Source organism: Borostomias antarcticus (genome assembly GCF_949987555.1).
Source record: "Borostomias antarcticus genome assembly, chromosome: 15".
Lineage (NCBI taxonomy): Eukaryota > Metazoa > Chordata > Actinopteri > Stomiiformes > Stomiidae > Borostomias > Borostomias antarcticus.
In genome coordinates this window covers 14,843,172-14,865,867 of record NC_140248.1, presented here as the reverse complement: position 1 = coordinate 14,865,867, position 22,696 = coordinate 14,843,172, and the positions used below count along the sequence as shown (strand labels likewise).

The 22,696-nt window shown below is 47.0% G+C and overlaps 1 protein-coding gene across 2 annotated transcripts in view; it reads left to right on the top strand.

Moving 5' to 3' along the window:
* ltbp3 (latent transforming growth factor beta binding protein 3) overlaps positions 1-22,696 on the top strand; it is a 39,968-nt gene that overhangs the window by 5,593 nt on the left and 11,679 nt on the right. For both annotated transcript variants that reach the window (XM_084449730.1, XM_084449729.1), the window contains exons 2-16: positions 8,639-8,923; positions 9,112-9,275; positions 9,393-9,498; positions 12,257-12,349; positions 12,808-12,924; positions 13,797-13,952; positions 14,511-14,642; positions 17,302-17,315; positions 17,632-17,701; positions 18,641-18,727; positions 19,030-19,158; positions 19,330-19,461; positions 19,589-19,717; positions 20,143-20,262; positions 21,044-21,166. In XM_084449730.1, the coding sequence (XP_084305856.1) occupies positions 8,639-8,923; positions 9,112-9,275; positions 9,393-9,498; positions 12,257-12,349; positions 12,808-12,924; positions 13,797-13,952; positions 14,511-14,642; positions 17,302-17,315; positions 17,632-17,701; positions 18,641-18,727; positions 19,030-19,158; positions 19,330-19,461; positions 19,589-19,717; positions 20,143-20,262; positions 21,044-21,166 (1,857 nt within the window). The remainder of the gene's footprint in view (positions 1-8,638; positions 8,924-9,111; positions 9,276-9,392; positions 9,499-12,256; positions 12,350-12,807; positions 12,925-13,796; positions 13,953-14,510; positions 14,643-17,301; positions 17,316-17,631; positions 17,702-18,640; positions 18,728-19,029; positions 19,159-19,329; positions 19,462-19,588; positions 19,718-20,142; positions 20,263-21,043; positions 21,167-22,696) is intronic.

Sequence of the window (22,696 nt, the reverse complement as noted above, 5' to 3'; positions counted from 1 at the left end):
GAGTTCAGAGACTGGGTTAGGGTGTAATTTTTAATTTTCCCCATGAGCTTCACTGTTTGTGAACTCTACATTTATGGAGTGTGTGTGTGTCTTGTGCCGTGTCATCAGCCATCCCACAAGACTCCTGTAATTTTTCTGGGTGCATGCATGGTTGGCTCCCCCCTCTCTCTCTCTTTCTCTCTCTCTCTCCCTCCCCCCTCTCTCTCTCTTTCTCTCTCTCAGACATCCTGGGTTATTTGGGGTCACACTCTTTCTCTCAGTCCAATCCTGGTATTTGTTTATCTGTAGGAGCTTTTGCAGATCCAGGGCAGCCTTACAAGTCAAATACAAACATCTCTGTGTTTATTTGTGATTTTAATGGGGATTTCTCGTGGAATCAAATTCCTCTTGGGCTATTCCGGTCACTGAGCAAGTAGGATTTGGCAGCAGAAGGTCTACAAAACAAAACCAGTTAGAGAGAACACAAGTGTCAGGGAGGAGGTTGCCTCACATTTGAGGGCAATATTTAGACCAGTACAAACAAACAGTCTGATTTGCCATCCTCAACACAACGTTCCTCCGATGTGCTTAGCCGGGGGGGGGGGGGGGGGGGGAGAAAGGGAGTAGTTATTTAAAGCTGGGGCAGAGGAATGTGAGCGCTGTGAGACTCTGTGACTGCCCTCCCACAAGTTCTGTGGAGCTGCAGTGTGATTAGCCAGGGTAAATACAGAGAAACAGAGCGGCTGCCAACGGGAGAGGGCCTCCGCAGTCCACAGACCCCCGTAGCCTCGGAGCCCAGCAGTCCCATCACCAGGCCTATCCCCCCCCCCCAGCCTCAGACCCAGCCCCGTCCCAAACTCCAGCAGCCCCCCAGCCTCACCAGCTTCTGCCCCCCCTTCCCCCGCCCGCCCCGCTGTGTCTGTGACATCAACTCCGCCGCGCTCTGTCAGGGCTGCTCTCCTCTACCTGATGTTGCTGCTGCAGTGGCGGGATTAGACCGGCGATTACATTACATCACTCCCGGGGAGACCGTGCCAAGGTTCCACCTGACGGTCTCTCTCTGCCAGAGGTGTGTGTGTGTGTGGGGGGGGGGGGGGCTGGGGGGGGGGCTGGCTTGGCAGACAGGGCTGCTCTCTCTGGATTCATGGCCCCCAGGGCCGTGGAAACCACCTTGCGTAACTCCCTGACATTTTGAAAATTGCACATGTGCAATCAGGGATTGGGATAATTACAAACTCGGGACAGACTCTGAGCAGGTAGGGACTCACAGGTGTTTGATGATGATCGTTCTGTACGTGGTCGTAGATTTACTTAGGATTTTCCCTTCAGATCACGGCGTACTCTTTAGACATTTTCAGTGTTCAAGTCCACATTATGTTGAGGTGACTCACTGTGGCGGATGTAGCTCAGGAGGTAGAGTGGGTCGTCCAATGATTGTAGGATCGGTGGTTCGAATCCTGGCTCCTCCTGACGACCTATCGATGTGTCCTTGGGCAAGACACTGAACCCCAAATTGCTCCCAATGAGCAGGCTAGCACCTTGCATGGCAGCTGCCACCATTGGTGTGAATGTGTGTGTGAATGGGTGAATGAGAAGCCTTTATTGTAAAGCACTTTGGATAAAAGCTCTATATAAGTGCAGTCCATTTACTGTCAAAGGCTAGTATGATTTTGTGACTTTTAAAACATTAAGTGGGTTCTGGGTATTAGAACACACACTGTTTGGATTGCTGAGGGCCGCTCATCTCCCTGTTAAGCAGTGTAGGGCGGAGGGACGGACGACTGGAGCTCAGCGGCTGCAGGGGTACCGTATGGCTATTCTCAGTGGTGTAGTGGAGGGTATGGAGGTATGCCCACTTCTTTATCCATGGACATACAGTATACCCACTTCTTTATCCATGGACACACAGTATACCCACTTCTTTATCCATGGACACACAGTATACCCACTTCTCTAACAGAACAGAGGTCAAGGGTCAGGGATGCTTTATTTGTACCCCAAAGGTAAAACTGTTGTGACAGACGGAAGACTCAGCAATCCAGAGTTAAAAACAAGACAACACGTGGCCTTAGTCCCCGGTGGCCTGCTGGTCTGCGGGGAGAAACTGGGGTAGGCCTATATTTTTAAAAAGCCAGTGATTATATTATTTACCCTGGGCTGCAGATGTCTGGCCTGGTCCACAGGCTACTCACTGCGTGGGGATGTGGTCTCCCAGCTAAAGTTTAAAGAAGGCGTATTTATTTGGGGATGTGGTTTCTTGTTTCTCTACTGACCGTCAAGGCAAAAACACAACATGAATTGTTGTTGTGCTTGGCGTTATTGTAATCAACAATGATGGTGGTGGTGGGAGTTGTTTATTGTGAGTGTGGTGGTGCAGTGATGCTGTTGCCATTGTCCTCTTGATTATAATCTGTCAGTGGGTGTGAGAAAATGAATGTGTTGGGTCTTCGATGGCTTGTGGTGAAGCTTATTGAATCATATATTACTACTGTCTGACGCACAGCATCATTCTTTAGTCACCACTTTCTCTCTTTGGCTCCAGTTGAGGTTCTGGTACTATCTGTAGGTACTGGGATGGAAGCGGGATTCTGGTACTGTCTGTAGGTACTGGGATTGAGGGGGGGGGGGGTACTGGTACTGTCAGAAGATACTGGGATGGGGGGGGCTGGTACTGGAAGGTACTGGGATGGGGGTGGGGGTTCTGGTACTGGAAGGTACTGGGATGAGGAGGGGGTTCTGGTACTGGAAAGTACTGGGATGGGGAGAGGGCGGTTCTGGTACTGGAAAGTACTGGGATGGGGAGGGGGGGGTTCTGGTACTGGAAGGTACTGGGATGGGGAGGAGGGGGGGATGTCTAGGCTTCACTTGTTTCAGAGAGGGACCGGTGCCGGACATTGGCCTCCTTCTATAATTCAACTATCCATTATTCAACCTGTACTGTACCTTCACTCACCTACGGACATATTTAAGATGGTCGTATAATGTCCTAGTTATTCAGATGCTCATGCCTCCCTCAGTTACCCATGTGGTAGCTGTTGAACTGGAACATTAAGAACTATCATTTGATCCTCCTCAGTGGGAAAATATGTGAGCTGGGTGGGTGAGGCTCAGCCTGCGGTCGGAGGGCGGAGAGGATGCTGTCGGGGGCTCCTCTGCGTCATCTCCAGACAGACAGACAGACAGACAGTGGGTGGGTGGCAAGAGGCACAACAAAACCCCGGGGGCCTTGAGAGAGCCCGTCCTCCCTCCCTCTTTCACTTTTCATCTCTCAGCTCTCTCCCTGGCTTTTTTTTTTCTCTCTCTCTGTCACTTTCTGTTTCTTTTGTTCTCTCTCTCCCTCTCTCCCCCCTCTCTCTCTCCCTCTCTCTCTCCCCCTCTCTCTCCCACTCTCTCTCCTCCATAAGAGATTTGCACATCTACATACTGGTTGTAGGTGTATTTTATTTGGTGTTGTTAGAGCACTGTGTGTGCGTGTCCGTGTGCGTGTGTGTGTGTGTGTGTGTGTGTGGGTGGGTGGGTGGGTGTGTGTGTGTGTGCGTGTGCGTGTGTGTATTGTTGTGTTTAGTTGCCTGAGCTTGTTCACAAAACAGTTGAAGAATGAGAGGTATGTATTTCTAAGAATAGTAGCTATGTATCTAGAGCAGCAAAACAACTTTTGATTTATTTGGATCGCTATGGCTGGTCGTCCATCGTAGCCCTCCCCCTGTCTCTCTCTGCTTCTCCTGCTGTTCCACCACTACCCCTTCTCTCCTTCTCATAACTAGAGCTGCAGTCATTACAGTAAACCGACTCACATCAGCGAAGTCTCACAACTGTCAGCACTCCACCAACTTGATAACTCACTGGCAATCTGTGGGAAACACTGTAAGGATTATGGGTAAGTATAAAAGGGTCAAGTCTCTGATTCCGAAACGCTGGCGTGCTATCTAAAAAAAAAGCTAAGCCGGCATAATGAGGGGTCTTCTTAGCAGTAGTATAGCAGGATCTCTGTTTAAAAGGGGTTTGTGTATGTCTCTCCCTCCTTCTTTCTCTCTCTCTGTTTCCTGCAGCGCCCCCTGTGGAGAAGAGAGGCGTATACTCCTCCTCACGCGGTCTCAGGCTAAATCATGGCATTATGAGCAAGGAGCTCTCACTCCTCTGTCACATAAAGCACTCTGTCGAGAAGAGCTTTGAAACAAACATTTTTTACTTCCTCCCTCCTTCTCTCCCCCCTCTCTCCTCCCTGTTTTGCGTCCAGGGTATGTGGGATGGGAAAAAGATCTGCCTTTTTTGGGCCGTGGATTGGAACATACCTATGAGTCAATTTGGGGTATGAAATCATGGTGACATTAAAACGATGTGATATTTTTGCATTCATTGAAATTATTATTATTATTATTATTATTAAGAGTACTCAAAATTGTTTGTCCTTATTGGGGAAATTAATTCCATCCATACTGTAGCTTTGCTGTGTTGTGATATCGCCGTCCCTAGTACAATTGTTGTCCTGAAAACTTTGAAATATTGAAAGATTAAAGAACTAGGTCTATATGGCAGCACACACACACACACACACACACACACATACACGCACACACACACACACACAAACACACACACACGCACACACACACACACACACACACACACACACACACACACACACACACACTCAGTCTGCAGAAAGCATTAGTCCATGTGTTTTACACCCAGGTCCTGCAGACAGCCCAGGGTTTAGATGGAGGCAACAGATGTGGAGGGGAATACCGTCACTCAGGGCTCTGGTCTCTACTGGGCTCTGCTCTCAGAACTGTACTCTCTACTGGGCTCTGCTCTCAGAACTGTACTCTCTACTGGGCTCTGCTCTCAGAACTGTACTCTCTACTGGGCTCTGCTCTCAGAACTGTACTCTCTACTGGGCTCTGCTCTCAGAACTGTACTCTCTACTGGGCTCACCTCCATGCTGGGCTTATTTCACAACATCAAAAGGACTCATTCACCTCAGATTTTTCTCACCCCTCAACTGTGGAGTCTGCTCCGTGGCATGTGCTCAACGTTTTCTTGGAGACGAGGTATAATTTGGAGTTCCACGTTACCTAAGGGCTGTTGCTTTTTTTTCATATAACCCCTTCCTGTTGTTTGTGATGGAAGGGGCTAACATTATTATAAGTGTTGTGTGTGTGTGTGTGTGTGTGTGTGTGTGTGTGTGTGTGTGTGTGTGTGTGTGTGTGTGTGTGTGTTTGCATGTGTCCGTGCGTGCGCCTGTGTCTGACTGCTGCGAGTCTCAGCTCCCTGCTAGAGGGGTATACTCTCCGTGACCCTTTTTGCCTGCCAGACAGACAGGATCTCTCTCTCTCTCTCTCCCTCTCTCTCTCTCTCTCTCTCTCTCCCTCTCTCTCTCTCTCTCCCTCTCTCTCTCTCTCTCTCTCTCCTCCTCCTCCACTCCAGCATTACCAGACTTTTCCTATGTTGTCTCTCCAGTCTCTGTGGGTTTAAGTTGTATAATCGCTCCTGGAAGGAGTTACGCCCCTCGCTCTTGTTCTCTCTATCTTTCTATGTCTGTCTCTCTCTCTCTCTCTCTCTCCCTCTCTCTCTCTCTCTCTCTCTCTCTATCACTGTCTGTAACCTCCCAGTTGTCTGCTCCCTGGAGCTGTCCTGTTTTTTTCTACCCTTCCAGCGTACGACACTGAGGCCAATTTCAGAGCTGTTGTAACTCAGTTTGGAGGAATAGATGTCATGTCATTTTTATGCTGTCTACAGTAGTCTTGCGAAACCAGACTTTGGAGATCTTCACCTCCGAAAAGACTGGAGACATCTCCATCAAAAATCATCACTGGAATGCCGAAAAGCGATGCTACCAATCAGAGCCACTGCCTACATCTCCATTAGGGTGAAAGACCTGCCTTACTGGAAATGATGTCCTGGACAAATGTCTTCAGTCTCTAGTTGAGCGCAGCGTTTAGAGGCTATATCCACAGTAACTGCGCCGGCCGACCAGCCTGTGCGTGTCGCTGCCTGCCCGAGTCCTGCGGTTGAGGACCACTGTCACGTGTAATTGCCATGCAGGCGGCGCAGGCTGCGTCAGAACAGCCCGTGCTGCTACGCATTTAAACACTAGCTGCACACACAGCCTCCTGTCAGGATTCCATTACGGCCTGGCTGTGATTTCTCCAGTAGCTTTTTTGACTGGTTCTCATTAGGTAAAGATGTCCCTGCTGCGTTTGAGGTAATCTAGTCCCATCTTTACCACAGCGCGGCCGGCGTAGACTTTCAGGCAGTCACGGCCTAATTGCTTCATTGTGTGAGCAGGGCTCAGTAATATGAATAGTTCTCTCCTATCCTCGCCTGCTGCTCTCATGGTCTCAACCACAGGGTGGGTCTCAGACAGAGCTGTCTGCCAGCCTGCCCGGGGGTTCACTCTCCAAGCCTGGGGTAGACTGCAGCGTGAGCCATGGAAAACTATAGGCAAGGAGTCTGGAATCTTTCAAGCTCTTAAAGGACTTGTTTGGTATTTAGCATCATAAGCCCTTTTATGAGGTTATTTACGATCATACACAACGGGCCATATAAACATTTTGACGAATTGTGCAGTCTTAAGATTTTGTGCTCATTGCTCATGTCATAGCTAAGTACACAAGATATCTGAACTGTGACATGAGCAATGAGCACTAACATCTCAAGAGTGCACAGTCTGTCAAAACTTTGATATGGACCACTGAATATGATCATACATAATCTTATAACAGGGCTTCTGATGCTAAATACCAAACTAGTCCTCATAATAGGGATTCAGTCATTAAACCCTATACTGTATGATGCAGTTATGGTACCATTGTGGGCATGTTTATGTACAGTATACTACAGTATCAGTCTTTTTGCCTTATCATGGGACCTCTGGTATTCACTCCCAGCTCCCCTGATCTCTGCTGCCACTGTTTCTTCTAATTGTCCTTCTAGGGAGAAACAGGGCCGCTGTAGCAGTCCCAGAGAGAGGCACACACTGTCTGCCATGAAGCTTTTTCTCTTCAGTTCCCATTGTTTATTTCCATTATTCCAGTAAAACGACGCCATTTGTATCACTGCTCTAGCCTTACACTCAGACTGAATTGTCATTTCGTTTCACTTCATTATTCATTCTGAAAGTGCTCCTCTTTCAGCTGTTTTCCGAGATGGGAGTTGCTGAAAGAGTCCTGAGCAATTAGTTCATCGCCTAACCAATAATTTTTGTGCAGTTTAATTCTGTAATCACATTCAAAGGACGCTGATTGGCCTTGTTGGAATTCCAACCAAGAAATTACTGGACGCAGAGAGCACAAATCTCCACCCATGAATGCATTTCATGGCTCTGCGAGCACATATGTGCGTGCAAGCAGGACATGTTTGGTAACTGCATTCGTTAGGGTGAGAGCTTTATGCCAGTCCAAACCCTGTGTCTCTGTGACCTTCCCATGTCGAGATAAGGCTGCTTCAATTCCCCTCATTGACAATGAATGTGAAGTCTCCAAAAATAAATGGTGGTGAATGGCCGGCCATATTTGCGCAGCTCGTGGACCAACCCTGTGGTTCGGATCCACTTCAAAATGTAATGTGTTCTAAGTTGCCCCATGCTACACTCCTCCACCAAGTTCGGTGAAAATTGGTTTGGTAGTTTTTGCGTAATCCTGCTAACAAACCAACCAACACGCCACCGAAAGGGAGGTAATTAAAGTGTGCATGAAAAATTAAAGCGCAGTTCGGGGGCTGAAGCCAGGCTGTCACCGCTCTGGCCTGCTACTGTCCATGGTCAGTACTCAGCACCTCCAATGGCTGCTGGTTAGCAAGGCGTGTTTGTGCGCCGTCTAGCTGATGCGATTTGACCAAGGCACTAAGGCCTTAAATCCAAAGGGACTTTGTAAGGGAATGACTCACTCTGAGAGCTGCTGAAACAGCATTGTATTAGTCCAGGCAGAGCAGAAACCATTACTAGTGAACATGGTTAAGTACTGTCCTGGGCTGAGTAATGGTGAGAGACTGGAAAAGGGGAGCCTGCTAGTTTACTGACCCAGCTTCTTTCTGCTTAGTAACTGATGATTCAGTGCCAGTAGAAGACGCATTGGTATTCTTAGCTTTCAGATTTTCCCAGAATCCCTTTGATGCACAACTCCTTGGCCAAGCTTCCATAATGGTATTTGAGAACTGATGAAGCTGAGGTGATTTTCAGACTTTGGGCCTGTCCGTGTATAGTGCAAAATGACGATCTTTTTCCCTCGTGCTATGGGTAAAGATCGCTCAAAGTTTGCCTCAGAGTAGGTGGAGCTGTTCACGGGAGTGTTGGGAGCCAACGCTCATCCTTTCTTCACCACAGAGGATGAGCAGGGACTTGGGAACAGTTTTTTCACAGGAGGTGTGGGAAAATAAAGAAAGAAATCAATCAACATTCGCATTGGGCACCGTGAGGACTGCTGTGATGATTTCCCAAAACATTTGACCATTGTGACTACAGCGCTTGCCTATATATATCCAATAGCATTTCATTATAGAGCCTTCTGTCGAACTGCACTGCCATGATGGCGGCCTTTGCCTTATGTGCAATGATGACAGAAGGAGAGGAATGATTTAGTACTATCATGGTTTGGTGATATTGTTGTCTATGACTTGTGAGACGACCCCTCTCTCTCTCTCTCCCTCTCGTCTGCTACAGTCGTGTGCCCGCTGACCTGCATGAACGGCGGCGTGTGCAGCTCGCGGACCCACTGCCTGTGTCCACCCGGCTTCACCGGTCGGCTGTGCCAGTCCCCGCTGCGGCAGATGCACGAGGCCCAGGCGGCGCGCGGCAACAAGCAGCCCGTCTACCCCATGGCCGTGCTGCCGGACGTGCAGAGCCAGGGAGGGGAGAAGCAGGCCCTGGGCCGCGCACAGCTGACGCAGACCCACTCGGTGTTCACCCTGCCCCTGTCGCAGGGGACCGGCCACCACTCGTCAGAAGGTACCCATCAATCATGTACCTACCCACTGTCACTGTACACTCAACCCCCCCCCCCCCCACGCCACACTGGCTTGTTGGGAGTGATGTTATGAGGAGCTGTAGTCATATCTGTATGATTTGTGCTCTTTCTGTGCCCGCCTCTCTCTCTGCCTCTACCTGTGTCCGTCTCTCTCTCTCTCTCTCTTCAGTGCAGGTTAAAGTGCGTGTCCACCATGCATCAGACACATCCGTTGTCATTCATCCTCTCGACCAATCAGACGGCAAGCCACCTCACAAGTTGGTCACACGGCTGACCCCTCCCACGCTCAAACCAAGGGGGAGGTGCTTCCAGGAGACGACGCCCAAACAAGCTGTGAGTTAAGATGTTGGTCATGGTATTGCCATTTTAGACATTTGTTATGGTTTTACAGTGGCTGTTTTATACATTTTTGTCATTTTCTCTCTGTCTCTCCCGCACCATGTGCTTCAGTGTAGCAGTAACCCCCTTCCAGTGCTGACCAATCAGGAGGACTGCTGTGGCAGTGTGGGTAATTCCTGGGGACAGAATAAATGCTATCAATGCCCCAAGCTTCAATGTGAGTAGCCTAGTGATACTAAACTCTTTGTCATCCTTGATTGTTTGTTATGTGTTGTATACAACTATCCCAGTTATTATAGCTTCTTTTTCTTTTCTTATCTCCTGTCTGGCAGAGCTTTTTGAAATTGTATTACTGTTGTTGTTTGATGCTGTAGGCTATGTTGTATACATTTGACATTTTTGCAACTATCTTGGCCAGGACTCCTTCGAAAAAGAGATCTAATCTCAAAAGGACCTAGCTGGTTAAATAAAGGTTAAATAAATAAAATCAATGATCCCCAGCTTACAAATCAGTAGGTGTTAGAAGAAAAGCAAGATGGAGATATGGAGAGAAAGAGAAGGCAGAGGCCCTGAACATGGTTTTCATTTTTGTTCCACTTGGTGCATTGGCCAAGATCGCACAAACTTTGTGTGAAAGTAGGCAGAACTGTTCATGAGAGTGTCTTCCACCACTACAGTATACTGGACACACCTCCACTGACCTCTAAATACAGTGGGCCTACTTTGCTCGAGCAATATACCAACATTCAACAATTTTGCCTATAGCGCTTGCAATCATATATTATAGGACACGGTTGTTCACAGCGGATAAAGCGTATCCATGCACACGTTGATTTGTGACGTTAAAATGCATGGAGGCACGCGGGTAGTGAGCATTGAGTCATTCCCCGGAGCACCCACTCAGCGACATCCCTGTTATTTCTCCCCTGGGTAATAAATCTGCCTTACTGTTGAGTCCTTGTGTTCACAGTGAATAGCTACCTAGTAGGATACGCTAGCTAGCTAGTAAGAACACTACAGTAGCTAGCTAGTAAGAACACTACAGTAGCTAGCTAGTAAGAACACTAGCTAGCTAGTAGGAACAATAGCTAGCTAGTAAAAACACTACAGTAGCTAGCTAGTAGGAACACTAGCGATCTAATAAGAACACTACAGTTGCTAGTAAGAACATTAGCTAGTACACTAGCTAGCTAGTAGCTGCTAAGTAAGCCGCTAGAAAGGTAGGCTATTTTTGCACTCGGTGTCCACATTGGGGTTGTTTGATCCACCCATCACCCTCAAAAGTGCTCGCAAATATATACCCTTCTTGGATCACAAGCCTGCTCTTCTTGAATCACGTGACTACCTTGTCGCAAATCAAGTGACAGAAATGTATGAATGCACACGTTAACCTGCTGAAAACAAGCATGTCCTGTTACACATAATGTACTGCATGACTAACAGTAGTCTGGTTTGCCTGTAGTTTCTACAAGAGCGCTACTGTGTTGACTGACAGACAGACAGACAGACAGACAGACAGACAGACAGACAGACAGACAGACAGACAGACAGACAGACAGACTGTCAGACGGACAGACGGACGGACGGACGGACGGACGGACGGACGGACAGGCAGACAGACACAGACAGACAGACAGCCTCAGGAAGAGATGGAGAGAGATCCTCCAGTTCGGCATGTTCCTGTGTGCCTTGCCAGTGGACGAGATCCTCCAGTTACGCGCGTGTGTGCTGCCCAGTGGGAGATCGTCATCGCATTGCAGAAGATTAAATTTCAAGCTGCGCCCCACAAAAATCTTGGCCACTCACCTTTTTCCATTTTTCTATTACTCCATTCCTTAGTTCTGACTTAGACAATGCAACCTTTGTGAGGAGACGGTGGATCTGGCCAGTCTTTTACGATTCTTTTCTGGCATTCTCATCTGTTCTGAAGCAAAGTCAAATCTTTCTTTGCCTTCTGTGAATGTGCAGAAAATAAGAACTTAGAATGTGATTCCAAATTATTTTGGATGTAAGTATTCACTTTAAACTTACAGTAGGCCCCTAAACATTTAAAGTTGCCTTTCACAATACCTTCCATCACATCAAACGTGCCTCATCTTTACACGTCACCCTCCCAGATAATTACACACACACACACACACACACACACACACACACACTCAGTTGTCTATGACGGGAGTAATCTCGCATAGCCAGACACACACACACACACACACAAACACACACACACACTCAGTTGTCTATGACAGGAGTAGTCTCGCATAGCCAGACCTATCTCCACTTTTTTACGTTATGCTGTGCCAGCGCTGGAGAAAGGTCTGGCTGGACTCATTACCATTCAGGGATAGGGGGAAGGGGGTAAACTGTAGTTCTTAAAACCAATCACACTTGTCTTCGGCGGAGCGGTTACTACGTTGTTGTTTCATGTAGTCTGGATTGAATCTGATTGGGCTGACAAAATATTCCGTCGCCACTGATTGGGCAGTAATAATCTAATGACAAGGCTTATCCCCAAAAAATCTGGTGAGTCAGACTATGACAGTAGGGTCTCTAAACAAGGTCCACTTGAGTAGGCTAGACAGCTCTAACTGGAGGAGGAGGATATTTACAGTAATTCTACTGCCAGTAGAAATAAGTGCCTAACCAGGACAGTGGTATTAGTAATTGGTTAGACTGCCTTTTATAAAACCTTCCATGGTGTTTCCATCATGTTCACCACAGTCTCTTATGACACATCTTCTCTCTTTTGATGAGCTGCCAGCTTCCTGTCTCTGAGAGTACTTAGACAGGATATACAGTAAATCAGACTACTGTTATCTCTGTGCCTCCCACTCTTACATTCCCCTAACTCTTCCTCACTCTCCTCCCTCCTTTTACATGACCCTGTCCCATCCTCCCCCTTCTTCTCCTTCCTCCTCCCTCTCTCTCTCTCCTATTCTCTTCCATACCTCATCTGTCAATCCCTTCTCTCTCAGATCTGGAGGGAGTCAAACTTCAACACATCATGGAAGACCACGGCTCTTCTTGCCCTCACGGCTACAAGAGACTCAACAGCTCTCACTGTCAAGGTAGCTTCACGCCACCTCTCCACTATCTCCACACCTCGTTCACAGTGTGGCAGTGCAGCGCTGGAGAAAGGTCTGGCTGGACTCATTGCCATTTGGAGATAGAGAGGGGGGGGGCAGTTATTATATATTTTTTTAAACCAATCACAATCAGATAGGTTGTTGTTATTTCACGTAGTCTGGATTGAGTCTGATTGGGCCGACAACATACAGTACAGTATTCTGTCGCCACTGATTGGGCAGTAATAAACGAATGACAAGGCTTATCCCCAAAACTTACATCTGTTGAGTCAGACTACCTATCTACTGACTCACCTCACATAGCAATTCATTCAGGGGTAACGCCGACGGTGAAGTTGAATAATGTATTATTTTCATTGTGTGTTGATGAAATAATTTCTGCCACAAGTGTGCTAAAATACTGTGAACTATTTCTTCTCTCTGTATCTCTCGCCTTGAAGACATCAACGAGTGCAGCATGCAGGGGCTGTGTCAGAACGGCCAGTGTCTGAATACACTCGGCAGCTTCCTGTGTGCCTGTAAGCCTGGCTTTGTCCTGGACAGGACCAGATGTGTGGGTGAGTAACGCTGAAATTCCACTGACTTCCGGTTGCGGTGCGTTCCGGTTACCGTACGGCAGCCGGGGCTGACCGTGGCCACTCCAGACAATGGTTGTGATTCCACCACATGCGCTGTGGCACGTTTCAGAAGCTCCCCAGGACAGCTATCCGCGGAGCTCCGGTAGAAATAGACACCAGGTCTATTTTTGACGGATGCTGCATCTGGGACGCATCAAATAGTAGTAGGAGAAAACGCTCGCTCCTGAAATGCACCCGGTGGGAGTTGAAGCCACGTGGAGGACGGAATAAAAGCCGACAGCATTCGGAACGCCGCACAAACGGAGTCAGGGGAATCGAGGCGTAAGAAAGAGCTCCTCCAGGACCAGGCGTATGTACAGTACCTGTAGCTCCCCAGCCATCTCACTCAGGACAGGCCCGGGTCTGCGTTCACTCAACCTAGACCCAGTCTGCAGGCTCTCAAAGCTGTCCTCTGCTCCCCCCCGCCTGCCTGTCTAGTCCCATCTGGGGCCGATCTGGAGGAGGATGGAAAGGGGAATCATGGGTTGTTATCTTGAGGTCAAATGATGTGACCTCGGCAGCTTCAGATCTGTCACTTGTCGTCAAAGTTAAGACACAGCAGTTTCAGATGCATTTATGCCCCATGTAAATCGCAGGTAGTTTTGACTGAAATCAAACCCAGTCGCATCATCAGTTGCATCAACATTTTTGGTGGGGGGATTTCCCCCCTCAGGAAATAGTACAGATTTCACAGTCCTTCTCTGTCATCTCAGTTTATCTAACATGAGCTTCTTTGTCCTCTCTTGTTGGTCGTCGCCACATTCAGAGTTTGTTTGTTGATTGTTGTTTTGTTTGTTTGTTTGTTCATTCAGAGTCTCCATTGGAGCAGGGTCAGTGTTTCCTCATGGTGTCGGAGGCGGGGCGCTGCGAACACGCCCTGTCCACGCCGCTGTCCCAGGAGATGTGCTGCTGTACTGTGGGCAAGGCCTGGGGCAGCAACTGTGAGAGGTGCCCTCAGGATGGCACAGGTGAGCAGCAGACGGCTTAGAGAGAGAAGGGGTGCAGGGGCGTGTCCAGTTAGCCTGGCTTCGGCAGCTTCGCAAAAATGCGACGGGCCTGGAGCCGCTGTGTTTATTTTTTTTGATTTCCAAGGGGCGTTATCAACGGTCACAGACCAAAATGCCTCTGGACGCAATCTGATAGACCTATAACCAGTCAGAGCAACGAAATGTGGGTTAGTATCATCGCATCAAATGAGTACAGCCGTCGTATCAAACCCGCACCATATTAGAACGGTTGTGATTGGCCCGGCAAATATCTGCCAGGTGGAACTCAGCCATATGGGAGCGTGGCCAGACTGAGTAACAGATTGTGAGCTCACTTGATCAGGATGGAGAAGCCAGGCTAATGTCCAGTATCCTGCCGATCAGCTCTCAGTTGGGTAAAGGCAGGTTAGTGCTGCAGGTCAATGTGTCTCAGCTGGTGAGAGGTGCTCACTGGGATAGTGGCATGACATGACAAGCTCTGTGGAGATGTTAGAAACTAAAGATGATTGTGACCATCTCCTTGTGTCCATTGGTCTCCAGCTTCCTTCAGTAAGATATGTCCTGCTGGGAAGGGCTACTTCCTGCACAGTGTGAGGGAGACAGTGGCCTTCCCTCCCCAGATCCATACCATTCTCGGCAGCCGCAAGCTTGACAAGACCCAGGAGCGGGAGGGTGAGTCCTCACAAAGGCTCTTATATATAACTAGAATTGGTTCTCCTCTTGACTAAGACACTGTTTAAACTTGGTTTTAGAATGGGTTTCAGATCAGAAGTGGACAGTGCTAAATACAAGTGTAAACGACCACCAAGACAAATTGTGAAACGTTTACTCAAACCACTTGCCGAGGTGGTCTGAGTCTAAACGCTAATGCGTCCTGATGCATCCCCGACAAGGACGTAACAGGAAAACACGTCATCAATGCAGGATGATATTTCTTTTTTTTTTGCCTTATCCTGTGCTCTTTTGCAAGTCGTAAATGATTTGTCCTATCAATCGAAACAGTTGGTATAGCCCTATTATGTACATTAGTTCTTCAAATATCTTTGGTTGCTTTCATGCACTTTTTTAGAATCTGATCGAAGTGAAACCAACTGATTATTGATTTGTGTGACACGCACGCAGGGAGGAGTGAGTGAGTTACTATGGTTACTATATGAACACAAGATGTCAGTTTGACACATGACTCTACAGCGGTGTAAATGGCGATGTGTTTCGCTGTCCACTTGTGATCTGATTGCCCAAAACGCATTTTAAAACCAAGTTTAAACAGGGTCTAAGATTAAGGCCGGGACATTCTGACACTCTTTGACAAACGCTATTGTAGGCACAGTGTTCAAATGTTGCTATTTTTCTCAAATTTCTTAAACTCTGAGCAAACTGCGCATGACCATTTGATGATGCTATGGGAAGTGTAGTGTGGTAAAATGTGAAAGATGGCAAACAGTAAAACAAGACCAGGTGTCTTATAATGTGGTATTCATGTTATGGGTGTGTGCTATACAGTATTGTAATATGTTTTGATATAGTTTACATTTTCCAGGAGCCTGCTCGATCATCTCGTTGAGAGGGGTCAGGGAAGAATCTTTACAGTTCTCCCATATTGGCTCAAATGGGTGTAGCCTACTGTGGGCGGGAGGGGGGGGGGTTGATTCCTTTTGTGAAGCACATTGTGTTGCCTCTGTGTATGAAAAGTGCTTTAAATTTAAATTAAGTTTAATTTGATTTGATTTATTTGACAGGATTTAGAAATTGTTCCACAGGAAATCAGTGATTACAAAATGGAGGCTATTTTCTCATCATCATGCCGTTAATACATTCATCTGTGAATGTAAAATAAATGTGTTTAAACTATTGTTTATAAGTAAATTGTGTGGGGCATTGCCAATGTAAAATGATAGTGTGGACATATGCAAATTCTCAATCTTGTAGGTGCTGAGTAGTAGTGGGTGTATGATCAAAAATAAAGAATACTCGCACACTGAAGCTCCAAGGAATGTACCTTTACTAGGGATAGATAGGAAAACGTTTCGACTGATGTGCAGTCTTTGTCTGGTCTCATGGTAAGGTAAAGATTTAAAAGGTTTTTTATAGTGCTCTGTTGATTGACATCAGGTGCTCCATCCTGTCACTTCCTGTCTCCGCTCACCGGAGCAGGTGGACTGGCAAATAGCAAAGGTGATTCCACAACCCAAGTGCAGGGGCAATAATAGCCTTATTGTACCATAGGAGAAATAATATTGCAAATATATACTGAGGCAGTCATTCAATGTCTATATTAGTCAAAAAATAATAAAAAACAAAAAAACAGGTCCAATGCAAAGGGTCAGAAACAAAACATAATAGAAATGGATGTATACTAAAAAACTGTTTCAGTGTACGTTCCGTTTTGCTTTGATGCTTATAGCATCAAAGATCATATCACATGTCAGACCAAGAATCATCTACCTGCTCAAGTGCCCCTGCTCATTCGTTTAGGTTGGTAAAACGGAACATACATTGAAAACAAAAATATCTGAACACAGAAGCACGATCAGGAACGGAGATCAGAAGAGCCCAGTGGCAGTCCACTTCCAACAAACCCTTAGGTTTATAGACATCGAGCAGGTGCAGACACCGAGAAGAGGGGGTGACATCAAAAAACTTCTCCTACAAAGAGAGACGAAATGGATCTACGAGCTCAACACTCTAGCCCCTAATGGACTCAATGAATATTTTAGTATACATCCATTTCTTTCTTTCTGACCCCTTGCATTGGACCTGTTTTTTGTTTTTTTTATTATTTTTTGACTAATATATACATTGAATGACTGCCTCAGTATATATTTGCAATATTATTTCTCCTTTGGTACAATAAGGCTATTATTGCCCCTGCACTTGGGTTGTGGAATCACCTTTGCTATTTACCAGTCCACCTGCTCCGGTGAGCGGAGACAGGAAGTGACAGGATGGAGCACCTGATGTCAATGAACAGAGCACTATAAAAAAAACTTTTAAATGTTTACCTTACCATGAGACCAGACGAAGACTGCACATCAGTCGAAACGTTGTCCTATCTATCCCTAGTAAAGGTACATTCCTTGGAGCTTCAGTGTGCGAGTATTCTTTAGTTTTGGGCATTGCCATTGTGCCATATATATAAATTGAAATGCCGCAGCACACAATAATAAACAGCTCCACCTACCATGAGCCTTTGCTAGATCCATGCAAACACACCAGTTTCTTTGCCTGTAGCTTAACTATCAGAGGGCCAGCGTGTGCGCAGCCTACAGAAGGTCTATTACAGTACATGCTTGTGTTTGATCAGTCTTTTTCTGTCTGTGTACCCTTTCAGAAATCAAGTTAGTGGTAAGTGTGCACTATTTTCCTTTAAGAGTCTATGATTATACAGCCTACTATAGACCAGAATGGTACATTTTGCAGGGTATTACAACTGTGCCTCTACACCAATCCAATAAATATCTCTCCCCAACACGTCCATGAACTACTCTGCTCAACTTTAAGTAAAGTTTACTTAAATCTTGGCTTGTTACTGTAAAGCCCTGTCACTGTAAATTGCCTCTCATGGTCAAGGGAGACCAGGGTTTAGGGCCAGTCACAGTGTTTGGTTTTCTGTGGTTGAGGGGGTGATCATCTAGGATTGGCCTGTGTCACTGTCCAATAGGAGCGTCCACCCGAAGTGACAACTCCCGTGCAGCTCGCTCCCATCAGTACCCACGGTCCCCGTGTGCCTGGTAGGCTGATACGCCCTCCCCTCCTCTCTGCTCACCCACCCTCCCCTCCCGTGTGCCTGGTAGGCTGATCCACCTCCCTTCCGCTCTCTCCTCACCCACCCTCCCCTCCCGTGTGCCTGGTAGGCTGATACGCCCTCCCCTCCCCTCTCTGCTCACCCACCCTCCCCTCCCGTGTGCCTGGTAGGCTGATCCACCTCCCTTCCTCTCTCTCCTCCCCTCCCCTCCCATGGTACCGCTGTTTCACTCCCTTCACTGTCCATTCATTCTCTCATTGGTGCCGTCATGCCAAAATGTCTCTGGTCACCAAATTCTGTCCGGGGTGATGTTATGGTCAGTCGTTGCTATACCAACTTGACGTGCTCACATTCCTTCCTGAGTAGAGTTTGCACGTTTGGTTACCTCAGAATCGCTATTGATTACTGGGCTACCGATAAAAATGCATGTGAAATTCACATTCGTAGTAGGAAAATAGAATAGAATCTTTTTTCAGCAGATATCTTAACAATAGCAATAACAAGATTGAGCTATCAAGGCAGTTTTGTGTTTATATATGTAGCATTTATTCAGTTTGGGAATCCCACAACATTACAAAGCATTACTAACGTTAGTGCTAACATTAGCTCAGGCTGAAGCTAATGCTTTGTTGATTCTGAGGTAAACAAACTTGCGAACTCTACTCAGGAATGTCAGGAATGCGAGCGCGTCATGTTGGTATACTGTAGCAGCGACAGACCATTACATCACCCGGACAGGATTTGGCAGCCCGGACACAAATTGGCATGACGGCACCGCACTCAACTCTCAGTGATCTTGAGTCTTATTGCTTGTATTGAATCGAGAACCGCTTTAAACATCCACCCATTCCCATTACCTCTTTGGAAATCTATACAGTCTCTTCTGTGATGTAAGTGAATCGCATCTCTCTGGTTGGTCCCGCAGTGATCGTGGCCAAGCCCACCCTTCAGCCCATCATCAGGCTGAACCCAGACAGAGGCCCCCTGGAGTTCGCTCAGACGCAGGTCTCACGTGAGTTCTACTGTCTCTGACAAGCTACACCTCTACCTGGGCCTGATACAGCAGCACAAATCAGTGGTGGTGTGGATCAGGGTCGGGCTCAATTCTGTTTCAATTCCCACAACTCACAATTTAAACTGAAATGACAAATGTGATAATTGTCGTAAGTTAGATTAAGTTGATCCTAAGTCCTAGAAGATTCATTAATTAGAAGAAGCTGTTAAATTCAGACTCGTTTCCTGAACTGACTGAATAGTACTGGGATTGTCCCTGGTGAGGATCGCCAGTCTGAGGTAGATTTCTGCTCCCAGCAGCAGTGACAGATGAGTGCCGGCTGAACAGGAACATCTGTGGCCACGGCGACTGCGTCAACGGACAGGCGGGCTACAACTGTCACTGCTACACCGGCTACAGGCTCCACCCCCAGAGGAACAGCTGTGTGGGTAAGGGTCCGGGGGGGGGGGGGGCGTGGCCTGAGGTTGGAAGGAGGTCGACTGATCCACAAAATGTCACTGACCATAGTAGTGGTCCTGGCCATAATGCAAAGTTGAGCGATGCTGGTTCTGTTGAATACGAAGCATTCTTGACCCATGGTCTTCCCTGCGTTCTGTCAGATGATGATGAGTGCGACGGAGAGCCCTGTGGCCACGGCAGAGGCATCTGCATCAACACTGAGGGCTCTTACCGATGCCGCTGTCACCACGGCTACAAGCTGCTGGTGCATCATGGGAGGCTAAGATGTGTAGGTAGGTGGGTGATGTTGAGCGGCAGAAGCTCAAAATGTTTTACAGCTTTGTGGTTTCATCGCTTTTAGACATCAGATTCTGCAGATCTTGTTTGTACTCATGCACGTTCTGGACGTTTGTTTTGCAGATGTGAATGAGTGCTCCAAGCAGGACATCTGTGGCACAGGGGGTCAGTGTGTGAACCTGCCAGGGTCCTATAAGTGCGAATGCCACAAAGGCTTCAGAGGGAAGTCCCACCGTCTGCCCACATGTGAAGGTAAGTGTGTGTGTGTGTGTGTGTGTGTGTGTGTGTGTGTGTGTGTGTGTGTGTGTGTGTGTGTGTGTGTGTGTGTGTGTGCGTGTGTGTGTATGCGTGTGTGTGTGTGTGCGTGTGTGTATGTGTGTGTGTTAGGGTGTGTGTGTGCATGTGTGGATGTGCGGGTCTCACCGTGTGTGAGAGAGAGAGAGAGAGAGAGAGAGAAAACATGTTCATAGTTTGTAGTAGCTCTTCATCTCTGATTTGGTGCTGAGTCAAACTGTTGAAAACCGGCATTCAAATCATGAAACAGGGCTCGCTACTCAAGTGTAATGCTCCCGGTACTTTATTTAAACAACGTTTTGATCAGTCAGATCCTCAGATGTGAGATAAACCATTCCTGCCATCGTCAGCGTGTGTTTGTGACTCGTCCTCTCGTGTCTCAGATATAAACGAGTGTTTGGACCCGAGCTCCTGTCCTAACGAGCAGTGTGAGAACACGCCGGGCTCCTACGAGTGTGTGCCCTGCCTGCCCGGCCACCAGGGCCAGGGGGGCGTCTGCTACGGTGAGACCCGCACATCCACACATGCGCACACACATACACACCCTAACACACACACACACACACACATACACACACGCACAGACACACGCATACACACGCACACACACACACCCTAACACACATACACACACACACACGCATATACACACACACATACACACACGCACACATACACATGGCAACCATCTATTTCCCTGAGACTGGAAAATTAGGGGTAGGATCAGTAGGTCCATCCCCCTTTCCCTCTGTTAAGCTCATTGTGTTGCCTTTGTGTATGAAATGCGCTATATAAATAAAGTTTAATTTGATTTTGATTTGACTGGAAACCTAGCCATGCTTGAGCCAGCACAATAGAGTTCTGTTATAGGACTCTGGGAGACAGTAAATTCTGGTGATGTAGTGCCATCTGGTGGGCACGTGTAAACTGTTGTTAGCTGGCAGTATTTCATTACAGTAACTACATCCTTATTGGAACCGTATGGCTGCAAACCAAATGTTCCAGAGTTGAATGCAGTGACCCTGAACATGTTATATATGTGTTTCTCCCTGACTTCACCAGCATGCTTTGTCTGATCTATCAAGATGGAACGTATGACTGGACAGTGTGTATGAGGTAGAGAATGGACTGGATCAGTCATAGTCGTAAATCTGCCAGACAGAGAACTGACCCACACACTGACTGCACACATGGCACTGGTTCAGCCTTCCAGTACTGCTGCTGTACACTGCTGTCTTTCTCCCCTCAACCCCCCTCTCTCTCTTTCTCTCTCTCTTTGTCTAGATATCAACGAGTGCCAGAAACGCGGTGTGTGTCCCAATGGTCGCTGTGAAAATCTGCCTGGTACCTACCGCTGCCTCTGTAACGAGGGCTTCCTCCCGACCGCAGACAGCAAAGGCTGCAGAGGTAAGAGTGGGTAAGAATGGATCAACGTGGGTAAGAGTGGGTGAGAGTGGGTAAGAGTGAGTGAGAGTGGGTAAGAGTGGGTGAGAGCGAGTAAGATTGGGTGAGAGTGAGTGAGAGTCGGAAAGAGTCGGTGAGAGTGAGTGAGAGTGGGTACGATTGGGTGAGAGTGGGTAAGAATGGGTAAGAGTGAGTGAGAGTGGGTAAGAGTGAGTGAGAGAGGGTAAGAATGAGTGAGAGTGGATAAGAGTGAGTGAGAGTGGGTGAGAGTAGGTAAGAGTGGGTGAGAATGTCCAGTCCACACTCTGGAATATACAGTAGACTCTGTTTTTATTCACAGCCTTGATAAAGATCAACAAAACCATGTAAAATAAAGCAGAATTTCAGTCTTAGTATTACTGGATCTCAGCGCTGCATTCGAGAAGGTTGACCACAACATATTACTAGGCCGACTGGAAAACTGGCTGGGAATTTCTGGCACAGTGCTACACTGGTTTGAATCCTACTTGAAGGACAGATACTACTTTGTGTTTATAGGCAATTACAAATCTGAGTGGCCAAAAGTTCCCCAAGGCTCCATTCTGGGGCCTCTTCTGTTCAATATTTACATGCTCCCACTAACTAAAATTATGGAAAACAACAAAATATGTTACCATAGCTATGCAGAGGACACACAAATGTATATCACCATATCACCAGGGGACTGTAATCCCATACAAGTGCTGAGTGCATTGAACAAATCAACTATTGGATGTGCCAGAACTTTCTTCAACTAAACAAAAATAAAACGTAACTGGCTTTGGACCAAAAGAAGAACGATTAAAAGGCAGCACTCAGCTCCAATCAGTAATGTTACAAACCACAAACGAAGCCAGAAATCTTGGTGTAATCATGGACTCTGAACTGAATTTGAACAATCACATTAAGACAATTACAAAGTCAGCCTACTATCACCTGAAGAATATATCAAGGATTAAAGGATTTATGTCACAGCAGGATCTGGAAAAACTTGTCCATGCGTTTATCTTCAGTAGACTCGACTACTGTAACGGTGTGTTAACAGGTCTCTCTAAAAAATCGATTAGACAGCTGCAGCTGATTCAGAACGCTGCTGCTCGAGTACTCACTAAGACTAAGAAAGTGGATCACATCACTCCAGTTCTGAGGTCCTTACATGTGCTTCCTGTCTGTCAAATAATTGACTTTAAAATACTGCTATTGGTTTATAAAGCACTGAATGGTTTAAGGCCAAAATATATTTTGGATCTGCTGCTACGCTATGAACCATCCAGACCTCTCAGGTCATCTGGCACAGGCCTGCTTTCTGTCCTCAGAGTTAAAACAAAACATGGAGAAGCAGTATTCAGTTCCAGAAAACTGCAGGTCTGCTGCAACTCTCAGTTCTTTTAAATCAAGACTGAAGACCTTTCTTTTCGCCGCTGCTTTTTATTAAATCAAATAATTATTCATTTGTACACTGCACTGTAACTTTTATTCCTGTATTTTATTTTTCCTGCATTTTGTTTTGAATGT